The sequence below is a fragment of the Rhea americana genome, unplaced genomic scaffold, assembly GCF_003343005.1.
Source record: "Rhea americana isolate MKP2758 unplaced genomic scaffold, rheAme1 scaffold_48, whole genome shotgun sequence".
In the NCBI taxonomy this organism is placed as follows: domain Eukaryota; kingdom Metazoa; phylum Chordata; class Aves; order Rheiformes; family Rheidae; genus Rhea; species Rhea americana.
In genome coordinates, this window is record NW_028186623.1 from 78,320 (window position 1) to 105,553 (window position 27,234).

Genomic DNA, 27,234 nt, shown 5'->3' on the forward strand with positions numbered 1-27,234 from the left:
CCCAAAAAAAAAAAGAAAAAAAAAAAGTCCCGCCGACTCTCCGGAACGACGCGAGGCGACGGCTGGCCGGCTTCACTCGTCGGCGTCCGGCTTGACGTCCAGCATGGCGTGGAGCTCCTCGGGCGTGTAGCCCAGCAGGCTCTGCAGGTCGCAGACGAAGCGGTAGACGTAGCGCTTCCCGGCCGTCTTGTGGATGATGTTCTTGTCGTAGTAGTAGCGCAGGCCGCGGCTCAGCTTCTCGTAGTTCATCTTGGGCTTGTTTTTCCGCTTGCCCCACCGCCTGGCCACCTGGGAGAGGGGTGGCCGAGAGTCAAGCAGAGGAACCGGGGAGCCGAGGGAYGGGAAAGGGGTTGCCCGCGGTCCCCGGGCGGACTCGGGACGCAAAAGCGTTAAAGCTTAGGAAACCCAACCTCCGCGGCCGAAACGACCCTCGGGGAGAGTGGGGAGGGCTCCACGAGGATATATAAGGGCCGGAGGSGACACCCGTGGGAAGTCCCACCTCCTCGCTGCCTACGTCTCGCTCCTCCACGAAGAGCGTTGGCGCTACGCCGCTCTTTCTGCGCAATCTCGTCTGCTCCCCTTCAACGTTGGCTCTCCCAGGTCCTACCACAGCCCAATTAGTAGCTGCTCTTTAACGAGCACTCCGTTAAGCTCTAAGTTGCTGCGTTCCTCTATGCATAGACCGGAGAACAGTAACGCGACCGCCCAAATCGCAGCCACGAAGGGAGGGCAGGAGGGTTGGCCGCGCGCTCTACCTCATCCGGGTCGGAAAGCTTGAATTCCCAGCCATCGCCCGTCCAGCTGATGAAGGACTGACAGGACTTGTCAGTGAGCAGTTCCAGCAGGAATTGCCACAGTTGGATGGGTCCACTGCCTAGAAAAACGCAAAGGAGACATGAGACATTAATGCCCAGGAAAGGAATGGCCCCTTCTGGCCCACCCCTGGGGCTCACCCAGGGGAAAAGAAATCACATGCAAAAAGAATATGCGTTCGTCTGCGCTGAGTTGCGCCGGCAGTTCTTCTCTCGGCGCGAGAAGGTCCACCACCCTTTCATCTGCCTCGCACTGGAAACCCGGGGTTTCTGATTTCCTCCACGGTTAACCCGAGGGGCTCCATCCGTCAGTCTTGTAAGACCAATGTTCTTGTAAGAACAAATGGTGCTCACTGAAACAAAAAAAAAGCCTTCCTGCTATCAAAAAAAAAAGCATCAGCGGCCAAAGGGCGAGATCTGGGCTGAGATGACAGCTTGAGAGTTAAATCCTGAAGGTAAAAGAGCTTCCTATTTGCAGCAAAAGCTGAATATTCATGCACTGGAATGCTTCACTCAGAGTTACATAAATAGGATTATTTTTCTGGCATCCAAACAGTGAGGAGTAATCGTTTTGGCACAGGAGCACCACCATTTCCTACGTGCCAAAAAGCTCCTGGCCATTGCATGAACTCCAGCAGACTCCTGCTTCCCGACCTTGACTCTTTGCTCCGTGACTGTTTACTGAGATAAAGGGGACCCAGGTATGAAAATTATTTGGCCTCTTTCCAGGGCATGTCTCTGCAGGAACGGACTGCCTCAGCTCCCCGGGATCAGCRGGTTGCTGGAGTGCAGCAAGGCAAGGGCTGGCTAGTTCAGCGGGCTGGTAGCCCYGCGTGCTGGGTGGGAGGGAGGTCTTCCAGCTGAGGACTGGCAGATATTACCATCACTCTCTTTAAAGGCACCTTCTGGCCAGGGAATCCAGCAAGCCCCAGCTCTCGGGTAGAGCAGCTGCTCTGTCCTAAGCACACTTTGGCATGACAGAAGAGCTGGCACAGGCCAACCAGGTCTAAGCAAATTCCCTGCAGCTGCTGGTTCTCCTAATCCAGCCAGAGAGCCAAGAGCCGCTGCAAATCATCCCTTGCCACATACGTTCAAGTCATGACCAGCCTCTCTCTACAACACTGTTGCCTGTATTTCACCTGGGCATTAACCCTGGCCAACAGCAATTTGTCGAGCGGGCTAAGAAACACCTCCAAAAGCAGCGTGCTCCGAAGCCTCCGAAGGGCACCRATCTCCCCCGTCCCGCCCGACACAACCCGGCGTCTCTCAGAGCCTGCCTACCTGCACGAAACAAGGAGCGGCCAGGGTCTGACGTCAAAACCACCAACCGAAGAGGTAACTTCAAAACACAACCCTAGCGTCTTGCCGGGCCTCGCGGTCCGGGGCCCTAYGGCTCCGGCACGGTACCCAGAGCGCAGCCTTTGGCTCGATTGCTGCTGTACACTGAGGGATTTCAGAACGCTTATCTCTTCTTTGCACCGGTGTCCCAATCAAAGCTAAAAGAGAAGCCCTCAAGCCAAAACCTCTTTGATGAGCAACTTTCAGATGTGGCCGCGCCCGAAACGTTGGGCAACAGGTTTCRGGAAAGGTTTTGATATATTTAAATGGAGCATAGAAAATATCGGTAATAATAACAACAATAATAATAATAATAATGAGAGCCAGAAGTCAGAGGGAACGATTCACCCGGATCAGACAGCAGGCGGGACGGGCTGAAGCAAGCCACGGGCCTCCAGCGATCCCCGGCCGGCTGGCAGCCTCTCGTGCCGGCGCGCGGGTCATCACGGACCCGCGGGCGAGCCGGAGCGGAGGGYGCGCAGCGCCTCCCCGCTCGCCCGCGGGTCCGGGGGCGGAAGGAACCGTCCGGCGGGGAAAGGCTCCAGCCAGGTGTCCGCGGCGGAAACGCCTGCCAGGACGGTGACTCAACGACGGCGCCGCTTGCTGCCTCTCCGGCGGAGACGGGAGTCGGAGCCACGCCGTGTCTCCCGCTCACGCGGCGCGGGCGGCGCGCTGGCAGCGGAAGCGCCCCAAGCCCTGGCCCGAGATGCCACCGCGCCTCGGGCAGAGTTTAGCGATCGCGACGAGCTTCGGATGCGGGGAACCCTCAGGGGGTTGCACGAGGCAAAAGGTCCTTTCAGCTCCGCAGGCCTCCCAAGAGGAATCGCAGGTGGGCTTACACGGGGGCTCCAATTTCTCCCATCCCGTCCAGCTTTACACCAATCCTCCAGGTGCAGCGGGGCAGCCAGCACCCAACTCCGGCGAGCACAGAAACAGCCTGAGGCTGCAAGACCGAAGCAAGACCAGAACCGCCACCTCTCACCGATTTCCCTCCCTCCTAGCTAAAGAACAAGGATTTTTTTTTTTTTCTTTTACTCCCTTCCCAAAGCAAAATGGATGGAAATTTATTGCCTGGGCACCAGGCTCTTTGCAAACCACGGCCCTCCAAGCAGCCTCGGGTCACCCCGGCTTTGCTGGAGGCTTTCAGGGCTTCAAAGGCTTGTGGAGAAAAGCGTCCCTAACCGAGCGGCCGGAACAGTTCGCGCTTGGCGCTCGCGTGCTCGGCTGCCAGCTGGCACGGCGAGGAGTCGGGAAACCCAGCAATTTATCACCCTCTCTTTGAAAGGGAGGCAGGCTGCTCCTGGAAACACGCACGCTGCGAGAGGCCAAGGCAGCGGAGGCYGAAGCCTTCTGCTCGCCCAGAGGAGTCCACCCACCTCCGCCGTCTCCACAGCTGCGGGGGCAACCGCGATGCTTCAGAGCCTGTTTTCCACCACTTCTGGCTCATCCCTTCCACCCGTGCCCGGACCGAGGCTGGAATTCCCCACCAARACGCCCCGTCCACACCGCTTCTTGGTGTAAACACGCACGGTGCCACCACCTCCACGAAGGCAGCGGAGCCAGGCTGCTGCGCGCCGGCCCACGAGCTGCTGCCTTCGTTATCTTCAAACAACAACTGCCACCAGCATTTTCTTTAGCAACACGGCTAACTCCAATCTCATCTGGAAAACGCTTCCTTCCTGGGGCCGTTAGCCATCTCCGAAACTAGACGCCGGCTCTCCCTTCCGCTTCTTCCCATCCCACCATCCGCAGCAGGTCCTGGGCGGACCTAAGCGCACCGGAGCCCGGGGAAAGCTCGTCCCCGCACCTTCCTGGGGTGGAGCGTGCTGGGCGCCACCGGAGCCCAGACGGTGCCTCCGGCCACGGCTCAGCCCGGCCGGCCACGAGAGCGAGAGCGTGCCTCGTTCTGCACGCGAGGAGGAGCCGACGCCGCCGGGCCGCTCCGCCGGCGCAGGGGGGGAGGGCACAAGCCACCCTTTATGGCACTGCTCCCACATTACGCATCCCGGGGCTTCCCGGAGCCCGGTCGCCCCGACATCCCCTCCGGCACCGCGCGGGAGGCTGCTAAGAATAGCGCCCGCCGGAGGGGCCGGCCCGCCAAAGGGCCTTCACAAAGGGGGCCCTGTCTCGCCTCGGTGGCACTGAAGAGGGTCCTTCAGCGGGGGCCCGCTGGCAAGCGTCACCCTGCAGGAATGCTCCGGCGTCACGGGGAAAATATGCCTCTGAAGCCTGCTGAGGCCAGGCGGCTACAGCGGGAAGCCTGTGCGCGCCGCGGCAGCCCTCCGCCGGAGGCTGCAGACCTCTCGGTCCACCCTTAGCCCTTGCTCAGTCCTACCGGAGAACGCCCGGCCACAATGTAAGGTCCTACGCCGCCCTGTGAGATCCTGCAGCACCTCCTTCCACAGCTGCGGAGGGATTTCAAACCAAAATACACAGTCTGCAGCATTCCTCCAGCCCCTTTGCGAGAAGTGCTTTGCAAGCCTCAGCTTTCAAACCAAAACCGAGGCTGGGCAAGACAGCTCTGCCAAGCTAAACGTTCCCCACGGAGTCAAATGAATGTGGCGTTTGTGACTCGCCAGCTTAAAATTCAGACCTGGAGAAGCACCTTGCCCACCCGCTGCCGGCTCTCTCAGAAGTGACTCCAAAGCGCCAGTGACACAGAAGCGTTGGCCACGATGGGATGTGCTGCCGCAATTTGCGGCAGCGCCTCGTTTTTATAAGGTTTTTAGGAGCCTCACTAATGAAGAGGAGCTTCTGGTGTCCTAAAAGGTTGGGCAAGAACAACTGAGACCAACAGGACAAAATAAGCAGGGTAGGTTGGGTAGGTGTGAGCTGGAAGAAACTGCGGCTTTGCCGTTGTTCACTGGCAGCCGGTGCCCCAGCAGAGCCAGCCTGCAGCAAGGAGGTTGCCGCAGTGCAGCAGAGCACACCACCCGGCCCTCCTGCAAGCCCTTCCTCACCCCGCTGCAGCACACCCACGCCGGCCACTTTCACTCGCAGTGACGTTGGTACCAGCCCGCATCGGGCAGGCAGGCGCTGGCACTGTGCTTGGGAAGGCCCAGCACCGAACACGTCATYGCCCCTTCTCTTGAGCCGGCTTGACACCCCCACCCCTCCCAACGGCCTCCGTTTGAAAGAAGGAAAACAGAAAAAAAAAAACTACAAAAACCCTGCGTGCGGCGCACCTATTCTTCTCGCTATGTGGTTTGTGGTTCCAATCAAACAAAACAATTGGGCATAGCAACATCTCCAAAACAGCCTTTGCTCCTGCCACGCGCTCTCCGCGCCCAAGCCCCGCTTCGACGCCACTGCAGCGGGCAGTGGAGGTGCAGCGGGAGCCAGATCCCCCATGGCCACGCTGAGTGAGCATGGGGAACGGCGAAGGCGCAGCTCATCTCCATCGCCTCCTTGTCACACCAACTCCTCTTGCCTCCCATCTCTTGCCCAGACTGGCTYGGTTAGTCACATTGTAGCGAGATGCCAATTTGCATAGGTAGGGAGGACAGCAGCGAAGCTCGGATCAAAGTGTCTTTGAAGAGCAGGCTTGAAGAAAGTGTGCTCAGAAGACCCAGAAAGCACCCTTCCTTAACGTGCCATCTGCTTCTGGCCACCGTTACAGACAGGATAGTGGCCAGATGGGCCACTCTGTGCCAGCTCAGATTTTCCTGTGCATCTCCCTTATTGCTAGGATGTACTGGGAAGACTGCTCTCATCCATGGGGCGACCGGTGGAGCAAAAGGGTCTTYGTGAACTTTCCACCTCCCTCATAAAGTTGGTCCTGCAGGCGCAGTTCAGCCCCAGCACAGCAAGGCTCACGGGAGCTGCCATGCGACAGTCTGATTCATTGCTCGAAGGAGGGACTAAGCAGCAGTTGCCACTTCAGCAGCATCTCCGGGCTGCACAGAAGCTGCTGCTGGCGGCTGCAGCAGCTCCTGTAGGAGCTGAGCTGCAGTCACGGTTGGGCAGCGTTGCATGCGGCTGATTTCACTGTCATTTGCACACGTCTGGCAGGTGGATCRTGAGCCACTGAAGCAACCCTGAGCCCCACCCTTGAGTTTCCCACCTTGTGATGAGAAAAGCTCTGCTTAATTCGTAGAGCTGAGGGGCTCTCGGCACTGGAGGCAGAAAGCGGGCAGGGGAAGCTGCCGAGTACTCACTCTGCAGGGGCAGGTAAAGCATATGAGCCGGAACAAGTGAGCTGACACCATCACCAGCATCTTGCAGGGTTTAGAGGTGCTGCTACGTTTCTTCTGACAGCTGGGGCAGCTACCTGCATCTCTGAATTCCCCTGACCAAGACACAAGAGCCTGCGGATGCCCATTCGCCAGGCAGCTCAGATTCACCTCCTGGCGCGCTCCGCCGCCCGTGAGAGCGGGGCGCAGGCCTCGTGTTTCTCGGAAAGCAACTGCACAGGTTCTTGATGTCAAGGACACCAGAGGCTCCAGAGCCTGACAGGAGAGGGGTTGGGAACGCTGCCGCTGACAGTCTTTCCTGCGCCAGTGACAGCCATGTGCTTCCTCCCCCAGGGCACACCTGGGGAGCTCGCTGCCTGGAAGCTTCAGACCAGCAGCGTAGGCAACAAGAAGAAGAGTGGAAGAAGCACACAAACTGTCTCAGAAGACCCACTTTCTTTGGCGCCAACTTCACTTTCTTGCAAATTGGCAGCTGCGCACTTTCACTTTTGGGCCACAGATAAGCATCACCCAGAAACAGAGGCTCATCGAAGGCATGCRCTGCAGGCTGGGACGATTCGGACGGGGGCGATGGGTTTACTGGGCACATTTAGGAGATATCTGCATGGTACCGGGGAGGCTGATAGCAAGGCTCAGGGCTGGATCTGGCTTGGGCAAAACACTCTGCTACACAGAAACACTTCTGGGTGCTTAGGCGAGATAGCATCTCAGAGAGCTCCTGCGCTATGTTCTGTCCTCTTTAAGGGCAGCATGATAACGAAGATAACATCAATCTGTCGCTAAGAGAGACAGACAGGTCCTGTGTGACATTAGCTGGGAAGGGGGCATTAACCCTTTAGGTGCCGAGCTCATCTACACAGGCATCAATAACCTCTTAACCAGGCCTAGACCAAAGGACAGTGTCCCAGCGGCGATACYGGCCCTGCAGAAAAGAGATCACAGTTTGGTTCCCTGAGCAGTGGCAGTTTTGCTTACAAGCCATTTCATCCCTCTTGTCCCTCTTACCTCGGCTCTGCTCTGTCTACTCAGCTCTTTAGAGCAGCAGCTCGGYGCATCAAAGCCTTGCCACTGGGGTTCTAGGTATTGCGGCGACGCAGATTACGCCGCRAGATGGAAAGCCCCAGCCTGCATAGAAGATGCTGAGGGTCTACATGCCACAAAGCAAACAAACACCACAGCTCACCTACAAACCCACGCAAACGCCTCAGGGTGCTCAAGAGAGGCTGAAAACAATTCAGCCCAGAGTGGCGACTGCAAACGACCCACAGGGCCATCAGGAGGATTTGAATCTCCTCCAGACCTGCATGACTAGGAGAAGGGCAGCAGAAGTAGGTCAGAGGAGTGGAAAAACAAAAATAGGGCAGAAAAGACAAAGAGCAGTGTGGTCAGAGCTACGTGCCCTCTCTACAGGCAGGACACTTCTCTGCCGCAGACTGTCAGTGTTTATCCAGGTGACACAGAGCATCACGAAGGATGGGGCAGTTGTGGCACCTGCAGGAGCCGGCAGCTTGCAGGATCCGGCTCCGACGCAGCCAAAGGCAGGACTGCAGGTGGCCCAAAGGCAAAGCCGAGCTCCGTTTCACCCAGCTGGGCTCCAGGACCGAGGTATCTGAGTCTGCATGCTAGGTATCTGTGCCACCATGGCACCGCGCGCCAGCCACCCACCCACACCAAACATCACACTGCTGCAGGAACACAGGAGTTTAAAACTAGCTCCATTAAGTCAACGTAAACTCTAGCACATCTGYCTTCAGAGCAGATACACTTGCTTAATTTTAATAGAGCTGCTCTATCTCCATTTGCTAGGTCACTTCAAAAATGTAAAATCCCACTTCACACAAGACTCAAGCTGACCCCCAAACCAGAGGTGTCCAGAGACTGCCCTCCCTGTGGGTCCCTGCGGCTATGGAAACTGAAGTTCACCAACTCCTGAGCAGTTACATTTCTCCTTCAAAACAGATAAGAAAATTGCATCAACCTCTATCTGAGCAACCATGGCAACTTGTTAAATTAGGTCAAGATGTGGGGGCAGATAACGCAGCTTTGAAAAGCTGCTTGCGAGCTGGGTGAAGAACACATCAAACGCAAATGGCGCTTCCGCCAAAATGCACCTTCTCACCAAAGCATGCGCCTCCTAGGGCAGATACCATCAGAACTCTACTGTGGCTGTGATAAAGCACAGTGCCACCTCCCAAGGCCACCAGCAAAACAGGCCCTTGGTAACAAAATCTGAACAATGCTGTCAAGTTCCTAAAGTCAACACAGAGAGCCCTGGAGAAAAAGAATGTCATGACCTTCCAAAGCTTTAGTCTTCCACCTTCGCTCTGCACATCCTACAACAGCACACTGAGGCACCTCRGGATCTCCGTTGGGTGCTCCACTGGTTGGTGACCAGCTGCCTGGTGTTGGACATGCCCTCACCTGAGTAAGGAATGGAAACCAGGAGTCCTGGCTGCTTTGGTACCCACTGCTGGTAATTCCCCGGTCTATTCACTAGGTTCCACCTCTTCACTAGAGTTGGAAACRCAGCCTAGAGTTGTAGTTCCTCTGCTCTAGCCACTAGACAGCACTTCCTACCCTGAATAAAGCAAAAGCAAAGTGAAGAGAAGAACCCAGGAGTCCCGCCCAGGAGTCCCCATGCTCCTTGGTCAGCTGCACTGAGAGAGAGGCCTTGGACTTCTCACCGGCCAGCCTGGATATCTTTTGCAGAACTACTGTACACCAAAGCTGTGCTGAGAGGGCCCAGTTCTCTTACGGCTCGTAGTATCACTTGCTCTCGCTGTAACCTGCTTTCACAGCAACCGGGCTTCACTTTGCACCCGTGCTGTGCTCCCTTTGCACAGGCAGGGCTAGCAGCAGAGAATACAAGGTGCTGACAAGCCAGAAGGCTTTAAAAAGGGGTGGGTGACATCTCGGGAGTCAATGTCTGCAAAGCTTATCTGTTAAAGAACTTTCCCAATGGTAAATGCACGCTGTGGCTGTTTCAGTACTGAACAAGCAAGCGTCACTCCAACCCAAGGACTTCCAAGTGAGTAGCGATTCTGGAAGCCTCCAATTTTCCTCTCYCCTTTCAAGTTTTTTCAAGTCAAGCAACGAAAAAGAATAAGGTGCTCCCAAATATTGATCACTGAAATACCTGGGCCAAGGGATTATCTTCCCAGCTCTTAATAGGGCTTGAAATGAGGCAAGGGAAAATGTGTAGAACAAAGCACTTGCAACTGCTCTGGCACAGCATYAACTGAGGTCTCACTCTCCTGGAGGTGTAAGTCCAAGGACACTCTTCGGGGTGATAATACTCCTGGACAAGACCACAGGTTCCAGGCACTGACCTGGGCTCCTCTCTCGCGGAGGCAGCTGGGGACTCTGCCCCTCCAGCAGCGGCTCTTTCTAATGAGGAGGACCAAGAGCGGAGCGAAACGTTCCGCTACCCAGCTCCGAAAACAAAGCCCCAGTTTTGCCAGTACCTCYGTGCCTCAGTTTCCCTATCTGTTAAAAGGTGAGCAAYGCTCCTGCCCGAGGCACTGGGCACCCAAAACACTTTTGCAGGCCCCAGTGAAAGGCGCTATCAGGAGAAAAGAGGAAGAAAAAGCGCAGCTAGTGCTCSCGGGTCTCTTTTCTTAGGAACATCAACTTCCGTCAACCGGTGGGGCGACGACGGTGTGTCCCGGGGCACAGCCCCTCCTACCGCTCSTGCCTCTCTTTGCCAGGAGCCATTCAGGAATGGCAGCGCACTCTTATTTTGCATAGGCCTCCTTGAAACAGTCCCATTCAGCAGGCTGGGCTGAGTCGTCTTTCTAACTAAAGCTATAGCAACAAACCACTTCCTTTTTTACACATAGCTCCTAAAATTATCTCTCCACCTCCCCTCCCCTCTGCAGCTCCCCCCAACAAAAAAAAAATACAGTTATCAGCCCTAAGATGAGCCCTGCGTGGGAGGAGATTTCAGGGACAGTCACACCTCAGGATCTGCTCTGAACCTTTTGATGATCTTTATCTGCACAAACTATTTCCACCACTTGGTTCCTCCAGGCCACAGCCCTGCTACCAACCAGGGCAGGAGGGATCAGCATTTACAAGAGAAAAGGGAACTGCCAGGAGGCTGTCCTGCAAATTTAACCTATAGTGCAGGGAAAAGACATGGGCACAGAAGAACAGCAAAGCATCCTCCTAGCTTGAAGCTCCATTACACCAGGTTTCTCTCCGTGTGGACAGGAGATGGCCAGGTTGCTGGAGGGCTGAGAGCTGTCATATAAAGAGCTGGAGTCTCCATAGCCTCACACCTTCTCATCTTTCCCAGTGCAAAGAATGGAAAATGTCTGGGTCTGCTTTGGCACTGTGCCACCCTTGCCTCACACCAGCGTGAAGAGCAAAACAAGGTGCTTCCTCTATGCCAAACAAGGATGAGATCATTTTGCATCACACGCAGCTATGCTGGAAATGCGGCCGCTCCTGATGAAGATCAGAAACCACAAGTGAGCAGCCAGCAAGTCGCATAAAAGCACTGGGGGGAAAGTGAGGGCTCTCTAGTACCTTCTGCTCTCAGCAATACAGAGCCATCATCAGGCCTACAAGGCTCAGCCAGGAGGCATCCAGGTATAAATGAAAATGCAAGGCATTAGTAATAGGCAAGAGGCATCAGCAAAAGGCAACACATCAGCTGGAGAGCTCGTATAAGGGGCTGACGGGGCGAGCCCAAAGTCCTGCACTCCGCCAGATCCTAGACACTCCATGAGTTAGTTCTGGGGTGCCCAYGCTTGACGAAAACGCAGCCTTTGGGGGCAGCGTGCTGGCCGGTGCGCCCACGTTGAGCCCCCGAGCGCGTGCCCGACCTCGGGGCACCCCAAAAGCCCTCGCTCGCCGACTTCTGGGCTGGCGACGCCGACCCTGGGCAACCCCGCGGACCGTGGAGGCTCTGCAGACGGAGGTGGTGCGAGCACCGCCCCAGCCGCTCGGCAGAGCGTGACCCTACCTGTGTAGCCAGCCAGGGCCGCAGCAGGAATGACGGGCTTGTCTTTGTTCATATCGGCCCGATCGCGAACATAGTCCTTGAAGGTGCCCTTGGGCTTGTGGTTGGGCAAGGCGGCRGGGTAGTCCTCCGAGTCAAAGCTGTCGTAGGAGGGGACGCGCTGGAGGCTCTGGAAGGAGGACTGGCTGCTCCAGGACTGCGTCAGGCGGTCGCAGCTRTCGTAGCTCTCTATGCTCTCAAAGGAGTCCTGGCCGCCCAGTTTACCTGGCGAGAAGGAAGGGGCACGTGAGACGCGCCTGGCCGGTGGGGCGATGCTGCTGCGACGCCGCGCAGCCAGGAGAAGGGCGCTTGGCCCGGCCGCTGCGCAGGCGGCACCCGACCAGGCAAATGCTGCTGTCCCACCGCGCTTCACCTCCAAACAAACTCAAAAGTCAGCCCTGAAGCTCGGATCTGTTGACTATTTGCATAATTCAGAGCCATCCAAGCCCCAGAGAAGTTACAGCTGCAGAGCAAGGTAGATAGTCCTGACCATCCACCCAGGAGAGATGCCCAAGGGGGACTGGAAATTGTCCTCTSTTTGAGAAATATTCCACATTAGCTAGTTTAGGTGCCTTAACATAGGCCTCTAGTACACTCCAGGGCCACCCATTTGGCCTCTAGCACCTGCTGCAGAAAGACACGGGTCTCCCGTAAGCCCCATGCAGTGTCTGCCAACCCCATATAAATGCTGCTCTGGCATATTCAAGGCCACTGGACACCCAGCGTCTTGCTTCCTACAAAATTATACAGCGGTCTTTTACTGCYGTATGTTATAACCAGCTTCCACCCCCCAAATCCCCAAACAGCAGCAGACTTGACGGAGGAGGAGAGCCAAAGGCTGGGAGCTCAAACAGCTATTCTTCCAGTTCTGGTAAGGTGAGCACAGCTGGGTTGTATCAAGGCTACTCTCTGGGGTGTTTTTAGTAAAGACCAGGATACAAAAGGCCAGATCCTCACCAGTGCTATGGTGATTTACACCCGCTAGAGACAGTGTAATATACCCACTGTACTTAAAAGCACAGAGAGCTAAAAAAGGATCCCAAGAACAAACCGAAATTTCTCTCTCTGATCTCCCTTACGCTGCYGATTGCTCAACATCTTTACTGACAAGCTAAGAGCGTAACAGGATCATTCAAGTTCACCAATTTCCCAAACCGGGCTAAAAACAGCTGCTGGGATTGTGCAAGAACTCCTGGAGAAATTTCCATTGGCAGAGCGACCGGCAGCTTGGGCCYGGAGAGTAAGTCACGAGGGAGCGGGAACGTGGAACGACGCTGGCACGCTCCCCCAGATACTTGTTGTGTTGTAGTTTGAAGAGCGCTTGCCGCAAAACGRCTTTAACTACTGTGGGTGCAGAGCGTTGCCAAAGGCGCCTCTCCTCTGACTCCCGGCCCGAGCTACAGGCATCTCCCTGCCCATCCCAGGAAGATGCTGTCTCTTCAACCTAATGAACTGGTCTCACGAGCCAGYCCCGACTTCTTTCCAACCTGAGATGCCCAAACTCCCCTTAAAATGATTTCATGAGGCTTAGTGTAGTAAAACGCCCAATGTTTCCCCTTTAAAGCTTTCTGGCCACTTACTTATAACAGGTCTAATCTTCAAATATTTCTCCTGATAATTATCTATGCTTCAAACTCTTTTTTCCTCTTCTTTTAATTTTTGAGAATTGCACAAAATGCAGTTTAATTACTTCCCAAATCCTGGAACGGGAAAAGCCACTGCTTTGTGCACATCCATTAATCAGCATAACCACTTTCCTGAGAAGTCCTGGGGCACAAGTTCCTTTAGAAAAGGAATAAAAAATCTCCCAGGGGAATGGCCACAGCGTCAGAGACACGACTTTTTTTCATTTCACTGAAAACTCACCTAAATTTGACCTAGCTGTGAGCCTTTGAAAAGCACACATTGCACCCCCTAAGCAGAAACTTGTTAAGACTTTGGCAGCTACACTTTCCAAAGAGACACCTTCGCTGATAAGGCAGAAGGAAAAAACTCCCAAGGAACCAAAGAATTAACTCCTCACATCTGCACAAAGAAAGGCAGAATGAGACTGGTTGGAAAACCTTCATCCYGACCTTCCTTCTTCTGAAGTGTTTGGTTTTGCGGCTGATTCATCTTTTAATGTAGTTACTTGATGTGGAAGGTAAAAATGTATGTAAATATAAATAAGTTGGACTCYGGTTTATATTAAGGCTTCTCTATGCAACTCTGGGAGGATTTATACTACCCAAAAGCCCTTCCTTCTACATTGCTGAAATGAGTGTTTGTGTAAGCAARACTGTAGCCTGTTGCATTTCTTAAATCCCAACCAGGGTCAAAGTGTTGGCTAACACTTGTGGCCCTTGATCCCCTGTGCAAGCTTAAGGTCTCTTACTTCTCTCTCCTCGAGCCTTTTTAGGTTTGCCAGAGAGAACAAGCTCAAGGTACAGTTGCAAAAGCAGGCCTGAATCATTGCATTTCAATGAGAATTATTACGAAATCACCTACACGAAAGGGAAGGTCGAGAAAAGGGAAGACACAAACGAAAGACACCACCCCAGAAAAAGGAGCCCACCTAAAAYGACAACGCACCTGCCCATCCGGCTCGCCATATCGTCACCTCTCGCGTATTAACACTCAGCTAGCAGAAGCAGGGGTGATAATGTAAATAATAACTTTCCTATCATTAGCTCTCCCAGCTCGGAGGAAGAAAGAGAAGCTTAAAACGAGCTCGGCTGAGCACTGCCTGTGCGATGCAGACCTGCGAGGGGCTCCGGCTCTCCCGGGAACCAGCGCGTCTTCCGCTCTCGGTGCTGTATGAATGGGTTTAAACATTCGACATCAAACCCGGCTCACAGCAACACGCCACTATAATGAATTTTAAGAGCGGGGACGCCTGGTTTCTATTCAGGGCGTGATCGCAGGCAGGTCAGATCTCTTCCCTGGGCCTTCGGTTCCCTACCTGGAATCTGGAGATAATGATACCCCTTTGGAAGTGGCTTTGAGMGCTACGGATTAAACTTTAGCTTTGAATAGATACCGCGAGCCAGATCTTCAGCCCAGTTCTAAGCAATGTAATTACAGTGTAGTGGGGCATCTGGGCCCCATGTGTTCAGAATTTAATAATATTAATTGAAAAGGCATTTGGGCTCAGATCCTCCAAAGTGTTTAGGTGTTTAGTTGCCATCAATTCAAACAGGAATTATGTACCTATCATTCTTTGGAGATGTAGGGTTGTAGCACAAGAATTCAGGGGGTCATTTGGCTCTGTCATTGACCCAACACATGACATCTGCGTCTCCTAACAAAGCAAAGGGTCCGAGTTCACTGGAAGAGATTATCAGTTCAAGCAAACAGCCATCAAAATCAATGGTGATAATGGATAAAGACTTCAGATCATCATGTGTAAAAGCTTTCAGAGCCTTGGACAGTAATTCCTGATGAGAACTTGTGAAGGATTTGTGGGGTTTTGCCTGGTCTCCTAGGAAAATGAGATTTATACAAGCACACAGCAGTCTGTCCTCCCTAGTAACTTCTAAGCCTATTTCAACTTCACTCAAGTTCGACATCAAAGTAGAGAGYCAGAAATGTTGTATTTTTGCAGATGTTGTAAAAACAGACAGCTGAGCAGAGAAGAGAAATACCCTCTTAATATTTTCCTCCGAGAAAAAGGCTGGGAGGGCTCAAAACAATCAAGGGATCTATCTGGGAGGTTCAATCCCACAAAATATAAACATTGGGAAATAGGCCTCCTTAATGCCGTTGCCCGGCTCCCTGTTGGGCAAAGGATTATCTCCTACAGAGGGAAATGCAGCGCTTGTCCACGCTGATATGGGTAGAGGTAGCAAGAACCCCAGCAGCACCCCAGGAGAAGCCTGACTTTACCTCGACTGGCACGGCCCATGCACATGTTGTCTGGCGTTACCACTTCTTGCTTGATCGTGAAGTAGTCTGTCTGCAGGGATTCTGTCTGGACAGGGTCCCGCAGGATGACCGAGGGATAGTCGTTCTCGTACTTGAGGGACAGGAGCTCTTCGGAGCTGATGGGATGGAGGGTCTGGTAGGACTCGGTGATGAAGCTGGGCTCGGAGAACTCTGAGGGAGGCACGCACTGCGCGTGCTCGATGCCATAACCTGCCGGCAGAGCGGGAACATGAGGACGCGGCCTGAACCGGGCCAGCTTGAAGAAAGTCAGAGTGTTGTTCACTCCCCGTCAAGTCTCCCACCGCACACTGAGATCACAGATGCTTTTCTCTTATAGAAAATCTCCAAACCAACGGCAATGGGAAGCGCAGGGGTCCAGATTGATCATCCATCTTTTTCCTTGCCAGGTTCTTATCTAGCAATCCAGAAGGAGAGCTCTCTTCCCCACTGCTCCCCCCTCCTTTTTTTTTTTTTTTTTTTTTATAAATTCCCAATTTACAAACATTCCCAATATTCTTGGGTGTTGAGCAGGTCTCTTTCCAGACCTGTTGAACTTCAAACAAACAGAGCTCGCCAAGCCAGATAATGACATCTCAGGGCAGTCACCGACACATAAAGATGGCTTCTAAAACCCTGACCCAAAACACGACACAAAAGTGGCATTTGCTCCGAGTTTACAGATATCCTGAATCAACACTTTTAAGCACATATCACGTGCAGCTACTGTCACTGGAGGTTAACTCTGAGACTCTCTGATAAATGCTACCACAATCGTTTCACTAGGAAGAGTAGAAGAAAGAGGAGAAAAGACCAAGCTACGTATTTTGCAAGCTCTGCCACGACAGGGCAACAACTGCATGGTTGCAGACCTCACATGATGCAGACAAGCCTACGATAGGGGACACTTTTCTGTCCTGAAGCAGTGGGACTTACTAATGAAGTAGTCGGAAGTATAGCGGGATTCTGGATATGCTGCGTTCACTCCGTTTGCTGGGTACGGTTTCACCTCTTCTGCAAAGAGAAAAGGAAGCAAATGTCACGTGTCCATAGGCATACTACGCTTTGCAAAACTTTCTGTAACACAGATAGGCCTGAACTTCCTAAATTCTCCTTTCTGGTTTAACCTAGGACTTTCAAAGGAACAGAAATGGGGTAAGTGCCGAAATCCCACCAAAACAAGTGCCTAACGCGCTTGGATTCCTTGGGGGATTCTAGCCTCACGCRTGGCCAAACAAACAAAATGTGGCAAAACAAACAGAAAAACAAAAAACAAAAACACACATAACAAGACAAAAAAACTCAACCCCTTTCTCAATCAGGTTCCAGGTGGTTTTGAAATATGGTTGCATAATTTCCTTGCTTCCTTTAATTTTTGTTGTCTTTCGTCCTTTTGATGATTGTTTATCAAGGTTACACGTATGAGCTCATGAAAAAACCCACTGCACAAGAATAGCTATTTTCCTGAAAAAGCCTCTATTTTTAGGCCTTCTACCTTACACCTGGGCAAGGCAGAGGATCCTACGCTCCGAAATGCTTTGTTGCACTGACCGTCGACCAACGCCTGTCACATACTCAATGCTGTACACACGTATACACAGCACCTACAGCTGCAGGCTTTATATAGGCATGATTCACTACGAAGGAACATGTAGCACATCAAAGCATAGATTTTCTGCTTTCCACTGCTTTTTCCCCTGCACCCTGGTACTCTGAGGCTTGCCGCCGAATTTGCCTTCCCATTCAGTAGCCCTGGCCATTTTTTTCCATTAGCACCTTACTCATTTGGGCTCCAGTTGCAACACAGCACGCAGGCGGAGATACCAGCATGGGAGATTTTATTTTCTTTGCAGCGGGTAACAAAAATAAATTAAAAAAAAAAAAAAAACGGACAACGCTGGGTTCTGTTTAATTCTGCTGAGGCTTAAGAGAAATCAACCAAAGATAACGCACGTTCGCTTGCAAGGAGCCTAATTTTGGCCCTCTCTCCTGGGGATTGCAGGGTGGAAAATATGCTCTAACAAAAGGAGGGTTTGTGCAAACAGAGAGACCTAATAAGAAATGCTCTGCTCCTCTCCCCACGGAGTCTGCCAAGGGGCAGRGTGGGTGACCACAAAGAAAGAGCGCAACCTTCAGCTATGCTTACAGTCAAGCGCAGGGCACTGCTGACTGCTGGTAACCGAGGACGTTATTTTAGGAAGAAATTTGGAAAAAAATAATGCCTGAAAATACCCCAATCCATGCAGGGAAAAGTTGCCCAGCTCCTGCCTTTTTTAAACCCTGAGCAGCCTGTGGTACATGAGTCACTCTCTCGGAAAGAGCTCACAAGGGAGGCATGTTAATAGGAGGGACACTGAGGTCATAGCCTGTCCCAGCATGACCTGATGCTAGTGGTGGGACAACTATAGGTAAAGTCAAATATTTGGTTATGTTTGGCTCAGCCACCATGGGAGCTAACAGCCGCCCTCAGCACGCCCGGGCCAAGCGATGCTGGTGGGTGGCTGGCCAGGTTGGAAAAGATGGGGAGTGACAAGTTGAACCCTCACTCTTATTTGTGAGCCTGAGGAAACCTTCATCTCTTTATGCTTCACATCCCCAGCTGCAAAGTAGAGAGGACCATCTCGCGTATCGAGAGACATGGCAAGGACTATCTGGCACAATACGCTTGTGCAGCACCCAGCACAACAGACCCAGACCTCTCTGGGGTTTTGAGACGTAATACCAGTTAGATGAGTCCCATGACTTAGCGTGGACAGGAATCAGTCCTAGGGGTGAGGCTGGTTGTGTCTTGGAAGCTCTTTTCAGGTAATCTCCAAACACTTCACAGATATTGCACCTCTGGGAAATGTTTTAAGAGCCTACCACGGGAGCTAGATCTCAGATAACCTACACAAGAAGTGACATAAGTCACCAGTAAAACTGGATACAGAATGGAGATTTCTTGGTTTCCAGGTCTGTGTCAACAGTTTTGAGACAAAAAAAAAAAAAAAAAAAAAAAACTATTTTATTCTTTTTCACCCTTTTGGAATAAAAGCTGCAGCTTCTGAGTCCAGAACCTGACAGGCACAGAAGTTTCTTTTGTAAAAGCACCTAGCTATCGAAGACCTTATGCCTGCATGACTGCAGCATCCATGTGTCAATGCTATAAGATAAGGAAATATGATCCTTACTTTACAGCTGGCAAAACGCCAGCACCAAGTTTACTTCCGTGTCTTGGGGGATCTGCAGAGTATGTCTGGGAAGAACAGAAATGGGAGCAAACCCAGATTTCTGACGCCTTAGGGAGCAGCTGCAGCACAAGGCACCTCACTCCAGCAGGTTACAGCACAAGCAAATGAAGAAGGGTATCGGGAAGGCAGAATATGGTTTGAGCAATGGCRTATAGCAAGGAGAAATCAAACTGACCATGTCATCTTGCTTTCGTTGAACTTCTTGCTGTTGATATAAGCACTCAATAAAAATAATGCAAAAAAGGAAGCAGTGAGCAGATACAGAGTCAAAGAGCAGAAAACCAGCCCGTCACAGACCCTGGGAAGAACCATGTTTACCTTTTGCAAACCACAATTACCAGTAAAATTAGTAATCAGTAATTAACATCCATTTGTCAATGGTCTCCTGGAAGGCAGAACTTTGCTCCCCCTCTCCTTCCTGCCACCAAGGCAGGCCCAGCGACAGGCACACACGGTCRCCACAGCAGTGCAGGGGATATTCCCGGAAAGCAAATAGCTCTGCRCAAAACCGAGCTAGAGAGAGCGCCCAGATTTGCTGCCGCTCCTGTTCGTGACTCAGTTAAAGGTCTCAGACTTCTCATCTGCTCTTTAGAAACCTCCCCAGCTTTCAAGTGGTGCTTGAGCCTCCTTCAGCCAGACAATATGAAAATCAACACCTAAAATCAATGCCCCCCAAATCRGCAAAAACAAATGCTCTCAAATGCTGGCAGGCAGGGACTAACAGAGATTGAAGCCTCCTGTCGGGGACACAGCCACCCGTAACTAAATGTTATTACACCTTTTGAGACACAAACCACAGAAAAGCAGTTTTCAATCACAACTGGGTGGGATTTTGTTGATGCTGTTCCACTGGAGGAAGCAGTAAAATTCACAACAGGAGCTGAGTGAACCGACAAAGAATGCTTTGGAAAATCCCACCGCTAGTTTCCAGGCAGGCAAAATGTCCCTGCCCGCTGCGTATTCCTGCCACAGACCGGCATAAACACCCTTCCTCTTTCAAGAAGTGCCAGGATTTGYGTTGCCCAGTAGTGGTGGGGACATCCATTTAAGTCCTACTGGACCCACCTTGCTGGTATCACAGCCCAAGGTGAACACCTCATTGCAGAGCCACACTGTTAAGCCAAGCTCTTTGGAAAGGCCCAAAATCAGACTAGGCAAAAGCGCAGGAGCAGTTCACCCCAGGGGCAAACAGGACTTACCTTTCTGCAGGATCTCCAAGTGTTCCCAGAGGATATCTCCCACAAAGTCAGGCGCTAGCTCCAGGAAGCACTCCTTGCCCAGGGCGCAGAGAGCAGCTCCGTTCATGCAGAACTTCTGGAAATCCACACCCTTGAGGCTAAACTCGTTCACCGCCCACATCACCCAGTCCCGCACGTGCGTCTCCGTCCATTGCTGGGGATCTGCGCCAACGTGTTGTGGAAGAGATCCATTAGTGAGCAACCACAAGACATCATCCCAGGGAAACAGGACACAAACAAGCCTACAGCTATACCAGTGGATAAGCCACCTGCACAGCTTCATCCTCATGGTTCTCTGACCCTCTTCTCCCACCCGCTTCTTCATCCTGCATGGCTTCTCCCTGTTATCGGCTTCTTGTAAAGGGTCCCATCTGCTTCTCCATATCACGGGCATGACCAGATCCTTTCAGATAGAGGTCCCTGAGCTGTCTCCAAAGGAGCAGYTCACCAAAATTACAAGAGCAGTCACGCACATTTCACTTTGTTAGCAGGAAAGACAGACACTGTCTGGAAGATTTCGCCTGTATGTTCAGACTTTTCCAGCTGAAGCTGCTGGGAAACAAGGTGGTACTACTTGAAGAGAATCAATAAAAGAGATGACAGATTTGGAGATGGGAATCCTGGCAAGGGGAAACCTTCTCTGTGTCTCCCATGGTTGCTCACTGGGACACTGTGTCTTACCTTTGGGGATTCCCAGCCGCTGCTGCTCTTTTGCAAAGCCACTGAAGGTGGCCTTCAGCGCCTGAGACATCATTTCTTTGCTGCTGGGGGTTAACAAAGGCACGTCCGCACATTCCATATCTGAAAGAAGCAGGAGAGAAAAATGGCTGTAAGTTCATAGGACTGAGAAAGACAACGCAAGTCCTCATGCCCAGTCTGGGATCCCCCTCCGGAATGGCACACCGCAGTGCATCACGCCCATTGGGACTCCCATTTGCTTAAATACAAGAGAAATAACCATCTGCTTGTAAGAAGTCTGTGCAGAAGCATTTCACCGTGCTGGGGCTGAAGGGCAGAGACAAGCCTTGCTCTGTAAGCTGAGTCACATGGTGCACACGGTCTCCCTGCAAGCCAGCCATGGACATGGTTATGTTGACCGTCATATCAAAGACCATTATGGGCATTGGCTTGCTCAGCCTGATAACGCCAGCACCTCTGAATTACTGCCAAAGCAAGGGGGAAACCTAAGTTTAAAAGAATCCCAGGCAATCCTGGAAAAAGTAAGTTCACGGCACGATGAGGCATGATGAAGAATGGGCAGAAAAATCCATCCAAGGAGGGAGGCAAAACAAAGAGCTGGAAAATCCCACATTAGCTTGGAGTTACATAATGCACGGTCTGGGGAGCGGAGCGCCGCAGTTCGGAGTGAGTCACCACGCAACGCTCAGCCACCCCCACGGGAGAGCCGCGGGCCAGGCCGTGCGCCGGGGCCTTGGACCGAGGCCTGGTGAGAAGCAGAGGTCTCGCTCACTTTCTTCCCTTTTATTTTTCTCTCCTTCTTTATTTCTAATTTATTTGGAAGGAGGTAGGTATTTGTAGCCTAAGCATTTCGTAACCCCCACCTAAAAAAAAAATATAAAAATAAATCTCCTCAATTGGAAGAAAGGTTTGGCTCTTTTTCACGTATTTCAAGCATTCCTGAAAAACGTCTTTTGTGGAGAAGGAAGGCCTCTCCTAAAATCACCATCTCAAATGACTGAACTTCGTGAGTCTCATTGCAAATCTCAGAGAGCTTCCACCTGCAGGTAGGAGCCAGAGTGACTGTAGCCTGTTGGACATTTTTCAATGAAAACTGTTCTCAGTGGAAAACAAGACAACTTGCACGTGCTTTTTTGGTGTTTTCATGACTGTCTGGATGTGGACATCAAAATGCAAAGAATTCTCCTTTTTTGTGGAAATCCTAGCCACCTTTGCTTATCATAACTCTCCGTTACAGATGCAAATCTAGGCTCTGATTTAACAACCCATCCTACCTGCAAAATGTTGGCTAGCGCTTATTTTGAGAAGAGCCAGGGCTGGGGACAGCTCYGCCAAGCAGAGGTTGCCTGCGCCTCTCTGGACATCACAGTCCACCCAGGTTCTGCCCAGCCAAACTCAAGCCCAACAGGCACAAGGGASGTTTTCAAGTGCAAATCCAGGGGCTGCGTGGGCAGACCTTGTTGCAGAGGCAAGCTGAAGCATTGCTTCTGAGCCTGCAGAGCACAGAAAGGTCCTAGGYGCCACGCTTAGCTCTGCGGCACAGAGCACGGATGGCCCATCAGACCCATCAGCAGCCAGCCCCAAGGCAATTCCATCCCCAAACTAAAAAAATAAAAAATTAAAATAAAATAAAATAAAAAAAAAAGCCACCACTTTTTTGTCTCCACCTTTGCACCCTCCAGCTATTGTGTCGGGGTAGAAGACACAACACATCCCGTAAGTCACCAAGTCACTCCAGTAACGATTTGCACAATTCTCTTGCTCAGGTAGCGCTAGTCAAATTGTACATCTCTCTCGCCGGCTCSAGGCCTCTCAGGGCCTGATTCCTCTCCCTAACTCTGCCACATAAATCAGGGAACTGGCCTGCTACAGTGGAAGTATCTGGACCTTCGAAAGCAAGGAGCACATTCAAGGGCTGTTTGGCAAGTTACACTTCATTATTTACTGGATTTGGCTGGAGAGGGCATGGAAAAATGAGCAGGCACCCTAGATATCTCTGTTCTCCATCTGCTGCTTTGAGATAACACTGGGAGAAAGTGGTTCAGTGCCCCTTTCCCTTCATCCTCATGTTACATTTTAATGCTGCGCTTGCTGTGCTCTGCGGTTACAGGGACCACCCAGGCATCACTCCCCTTCGCCGGCTGGTTAAACGGTAGTTCACTGCTCCCTGTCGCTATGGGAAGATGAGTCAGAGTCAGCCTAAGAAAATTTTTCTACTCCTGCTTTACACCGAACCACTCACGAAAGCCTCCGCAAAGACGACCTCCTTCGGCAAGCCACCAAGAGACCCGGGGGGGAGGCGAGGTGCTTGGCTGTGCAAAACTGCGTTTTTTATCTTGGCGGTGCAAGAAAGGGAGTATCTATCGCTAATCACTCCCATTTTCTCCTGCAAGGCTCATGAGACTGGGCTTGCACATAGCCCAATGAATCAATTTTTCAGTAGCAGCGGATAGGGTTTCAGTTTAGTAAGGTGAACGCTGAGCTCTGCGCAAACAAAATGTCAAAACACGGAATCTTTAAAAGCGATTCCCAGAGAGAGGTCACCAGAGAAGAAAACGGTCTGTCTTCGGACTTAAAAAAATGCATTTGCAAAGTGCTAAAGGAGGATTTTTTTTTTTTTAATGCCAAAACGTGCATTTCAAGATTTCTCATTCAAAACGTTTTGCGCTCGGCAAATTTAGAAGTGAAGCAGCGTCGAATATCGAAGTATTGTCAGACCAGTAACTACTCGTTAAAAGTTTCTTTGGAACGAAACACGGCGAAAAGCCCCAAGCCTGCAAACACTCGCAGAAACCCAATTTTAGTCAGCAGTGTCCCACATCTATATACAAGGTCACATGCGTAAAATTAAATGCGTTCATAAAGCTCCGCGTACGTGTTGGTGGACGAGTCCTAATTAGGTGATCTGGATCTTGGGGGGAGGGAGGGTATAAATGCAGTTTTATCTCAGCCTCGTCGCAGGACGGAGCCCTCCCTCCCCCGCGGACGAACCGTTCGCCTTCGGTTTGGGGGGCCTGGGGGTCGGGGCCGAGCAGAAACGCGCTAACAAAAGCGGACCGGGGCTCAGCTTCCCCGGGGGTTTCAGCTTTCACTGTCATCTGAAACCCRTTCCCAAGATTTTAATCAAACCTTAACACAAATAAAACGTCCCCTTTTTTTTGCCCACCTCCTGCTGCCCCCAACGCGCGCACACGCACGCAGGGGCTCCGAGGGAACGGGTGGGAAAAGGGCGTCAGCTCGGACCAAAACCAGCTGTTACACCTACGCGCCCTTCGGCAAGTTCAGCTCTGGACCCGGCAAGCAGGCGCAGCAGCGAGGGCCGCCGAGGCCGTGCATGGGGATCCCAGGCTCGGCTGCCTGTGCAGGTTTTACGACACCCATTAAAACCTCATCTACGCGGGGTTTTTTTGCCTAGATGCCATGTCTGCCGTTGCTGCYGCTGTACTGACAGGGAACTGCATTTGATTTTCCTCCGGGGAGACCAGGCAGGGTCCTCTAGTTTGATTTTTAAATGCTAACAGGAGTTGCAATTGCTCTGGAAAATTATGTCACCATCATCTCCAGCATCTGTAGAGCAGAGGTAAGTACTTTGCCTTACGTGAAGGTGGAGAGCGGCATCTATGCAGCTTTCCAAAGCCACGAGAGACTTGGGGGCTCAGTTTGAGACGTCCCACCCTGCAGCTGGGCTGGTCGAAACCCTATTTTTCCTCCAGTTCTCTTAGACCTCCATAGATCAGACTTCAGAGGACAAAAGTATAATGATCGGGCCAACGCCAGGGGCCAGCACTTCATTCCTACGCGGTATTCACGCTGAAGGGGGTCCCAACCGAAATCCGCTCGGAGCCTAGGAGAAGCCGCAGGCGGACGGCCAGAGAGGCCAAGAGCACCGCGTTCAGCTCGCAGCCCCGCTCACATGCTGCTCTCACCAGGCTTCGCATTTGCAAACTGTTTCTTCACATTTGATATTTGTAAAGGGCTGCGATTTACAAACTTCGGGGATTTTGACCTTAAAATGCAAAGGAGTCCACTGCACGCCAAAACGTTAGCATCCAACTGCATAAGCAAAATAAATGACATTAAAGAAAAAATAAAAAAGACATTCTGAGCAGGAGGACGGGAGCAAAGTCATTTTTCTCCCAAGTTTCCACTCAAAGTCAACGCCCCGTTAAAGCTCCCATCAGCCACTCACTTTGTTTCCCATCAAAAGCCCCAGTGTGTCCTTGTCTGGTCCCCGCCATCTCGCACAGAAGCCCGCGTGTAAATGGATGTCCGGCGGGTCAGAGTGGAGCCAGCTGACCCCACAACCCCGCCTGCCCTTGCTCTGACGGATGGACACCAAGGTCACGCTGCTGTCTCAGGTAAAAGCRCGCTCCCTGCCCAGCCTCCTCGTCCTCCCCTTCCAGGACTGGGACTAACCCCACAGGCTGCCAGGCAGTGGGGATCCTGGGGAGCTCAGGGACCTGGTGGCTTGAAGGACAGAGACAAGTTTGCGAGAAGATGCATGTTGCCTTCAAACTAGACCATTTGCAGAGAGTCAAGGAAATGGTCTCTCTAGGAGGAGCGTGCGTGGGGAAGTCTGCAAGACTTTGCGCAGTCCGCTCGGGGTGTCCACGGCCTGGGGCAGGAGCGCACGCTCCTCGCTGCTGCACATCTGCCATGGYGTGAGGTGCATCTCAAGAGGGTCTGCAAGAAGGGAATTGCCTCTGTGCTGAGGCAAGGATTTGCTGTCCTATCCTCCTCTCACGTGCCTCCAGCTAGCCCACGACCACCAAAGAGCAGAGGAGCAAAAAAGCCTCTCTGTCTCCAAAGCCCAGCTCAGGCCAAGCTCGATGCTGCCCGAGCTGCTCCCCACCTCGCATGGAGGCTCCTCCACTCCAGCTTTCACCAGGACCAAAACCAGGGCAGAGTTAGTGATGGGGGCAGGAGGAAAAGCGGAGGATTTTCAAAGTGTCCCAGCTGGCAGGGTTCAGACGCCGAGGAACCTTTCTCACGAAAAGAGGAGGCTGCAGAGGGGGGACGGGAGCTGAGACCCTTCCCACGCTCCCCGACGGAGCGGCCTCAGCCCGGGCACCTCGGAGGCACCGTCTCTGATTGACCCCCGAGGAGACCTCCACTCAGCCCGGGGCAGCCTTGCCTTCGCCGGGTGCCCCGTGCTGCAGAAGGGCAGCACCGCCCGGGCAAATAACCCCAGCTGAGCCCCAGATATTTAGGCAGGATTAGGCAAAAATTTGTCTGCACTTTTGAACTGTTTTCACAAGCCTAGCCTCTCACTCCCACGCAGGAAGCCGGAGAGGAGCCGGCCTGTTCCAATTAGGGCTCCTCGGACTGTAAGGACAGGGAAACTCAGGGGGAGGAAAGGGAAAGCGGGACCCAAGGCTGGAAAAAAGCAGCAAGGAAAACTGGGATGCAAGGGCGGACACGGAGCAAGATGGAGCACAAGGGGAGACGTCCGGCTGGGGCAACGGGGACAGGGCAGAGAGGAGAGCAGCAGAGACTGCAGGGCAGGTAGGGAGCAGAGATTCGCTACCCCTTCCTGCAAGAAGCCTTCAGAAACCGGCCCTGCTTCTCTCTCCAAGGAGCGGCACAAAAGGGACAGACGTTTGCTGTTCTCATTTAAAATAAATATATTTCTTCCCTTCTTGAAAAAAAGAAAAATAACTCTTTTCTTCTTTCCTTCAAGCAGTGAAAAATAAATACTTGGAGATGAAAGCTGGGCTTCAAGAGAAAAACAAGAGAGGAAACCGAAAGCCCACACTGCTTAGCGCTGCAGAAAGCACAACAAAGCCGGCTTTCTTCCGGCATTCAGCAGCTTTCTTATGGAGATGCGGTGTGTCATGGGGGCAGAACTCTTCCACCAAATAAAGGGCCCCCAAAACCGTCTTCCGCAAAGTGCAGATAAAAGGATCTTGTCCAAGTTTGGACCCTCTGCGCTTACGGCGTGGCAGCGAGTGAGGAATGGGAAAGGTTAAGCTGAGGGTGGGACTTGGATGTTAGGATGCTCTTGCTGTTCGGGCTTCGGGATGAGCTGCGTCGCCCCTCGGTAAGAGGGAGCCRCTCTTGCACGGGCGCAGGCGGTGGCTGCTAGAGGCTGCTCGGGTGCAAAGCACCCAGAGGAGGAACAGCAGCACGGCGAGAACGGGAGCGCGGCGGCGGCAGCCTCCCGCGGGGAGGGGGGGTCTCGCTTTCATTCGGCCCTGGGGTTTTTTCGCAGGCAGCCCGCGATCGGCACGGTGCTGTCTGCAAGCTGGCACAGGACCAGGCGGCAGCGGCGGCGGGTGAAAGGACGCTTCCCCCACCACCCACACRCCGCCAAGCGCCCAGGCGGACCCTGCTTCTCCCTCCGAGCCTGCTCGCTGGGTTCGTTCGGGCTTCTTTCCRCCATCCTTCTCTCTCCTGGCTTTATAATGTGGGTGTTGGACTCGGATCCTGGGAAAACGGCATCCCTTTTAGTCACAGGAGTTTGCAGGGGAACAACAGCCCCGTGGTCATCTCCCTCGATCCTCCCCGGCTTTTGTGGGGGCGAGCAAGAAAAGACAGGCTGAGGAAACCCTGGGGTCACAGCTCAGCAAAACCACAGGGCTGAAGTCAACGCTTGCTGCAGTTGTGGGAAAGCTTCCCCAGCTCCAGAGGGCTGGGGGCTGGACCCGCAGTTCGACTGTCGTGGCAAAGAGATGCCACCCAGCACGAGCGCAGGACGGATCCCGGGTGACCTGAGCTTCCAGACCTGATGAAGACAAAGAGCGTGCTTTGGGGCAAAAGCATCAAAAGCGTAAAAAAGAATATTTTTGACTTGACAAGATTCACTAGCAACCTGCGGCG

The 27,234-nt window shown here is 52.6% G+C and overlaps 1 protein-coding gene across 3 annotated transcripts in view; it reads right to left on the minus strand.

Annotated features, from left to right (window-relative positions):
• Positions 1-6: 6 nt before the first annotated feature.
• The window catches only part of ETS1 (ETS proto-oncogene 1, transcription factor), a 71,326-nt gene continuing 44,098 nt past the window's right edge, over positions 7-27,234 (minus strand). For all 3 annotated transcript variants that reach the window (XM_085316761.1, XM_085316760.1, XM_085316762.1), the window contains 7 exons: positions 20,398-20,517; positions 19,678-19,878; positions 16,185-16,262; positions 15,213-15,461; positions 11,313-11,573; positions 756-874; positions 7-288 (listed from right to left, as the gene is read on the minus strand). In XM_085316761.1, the coding sequence (XP_085172887.1) occupies positions 73-288; positions 756-874; positions 11,313-11,573; positions 15,213-15,461; positions 16,185-16,262; positions 19,678-19,878; positions 20,398-20,517 (1,244 nt within the window). In that variant the 3' untranslated portion in view covers positions 7-72. The remainder of the gene's footprint in view (positions 289-755; positions 875-11,312; positions 11,574-15,212; positions 15,462-16,184; positions 16,263-19,677; positions 19,879-20,397; positions 20,518-27,234) is intronic.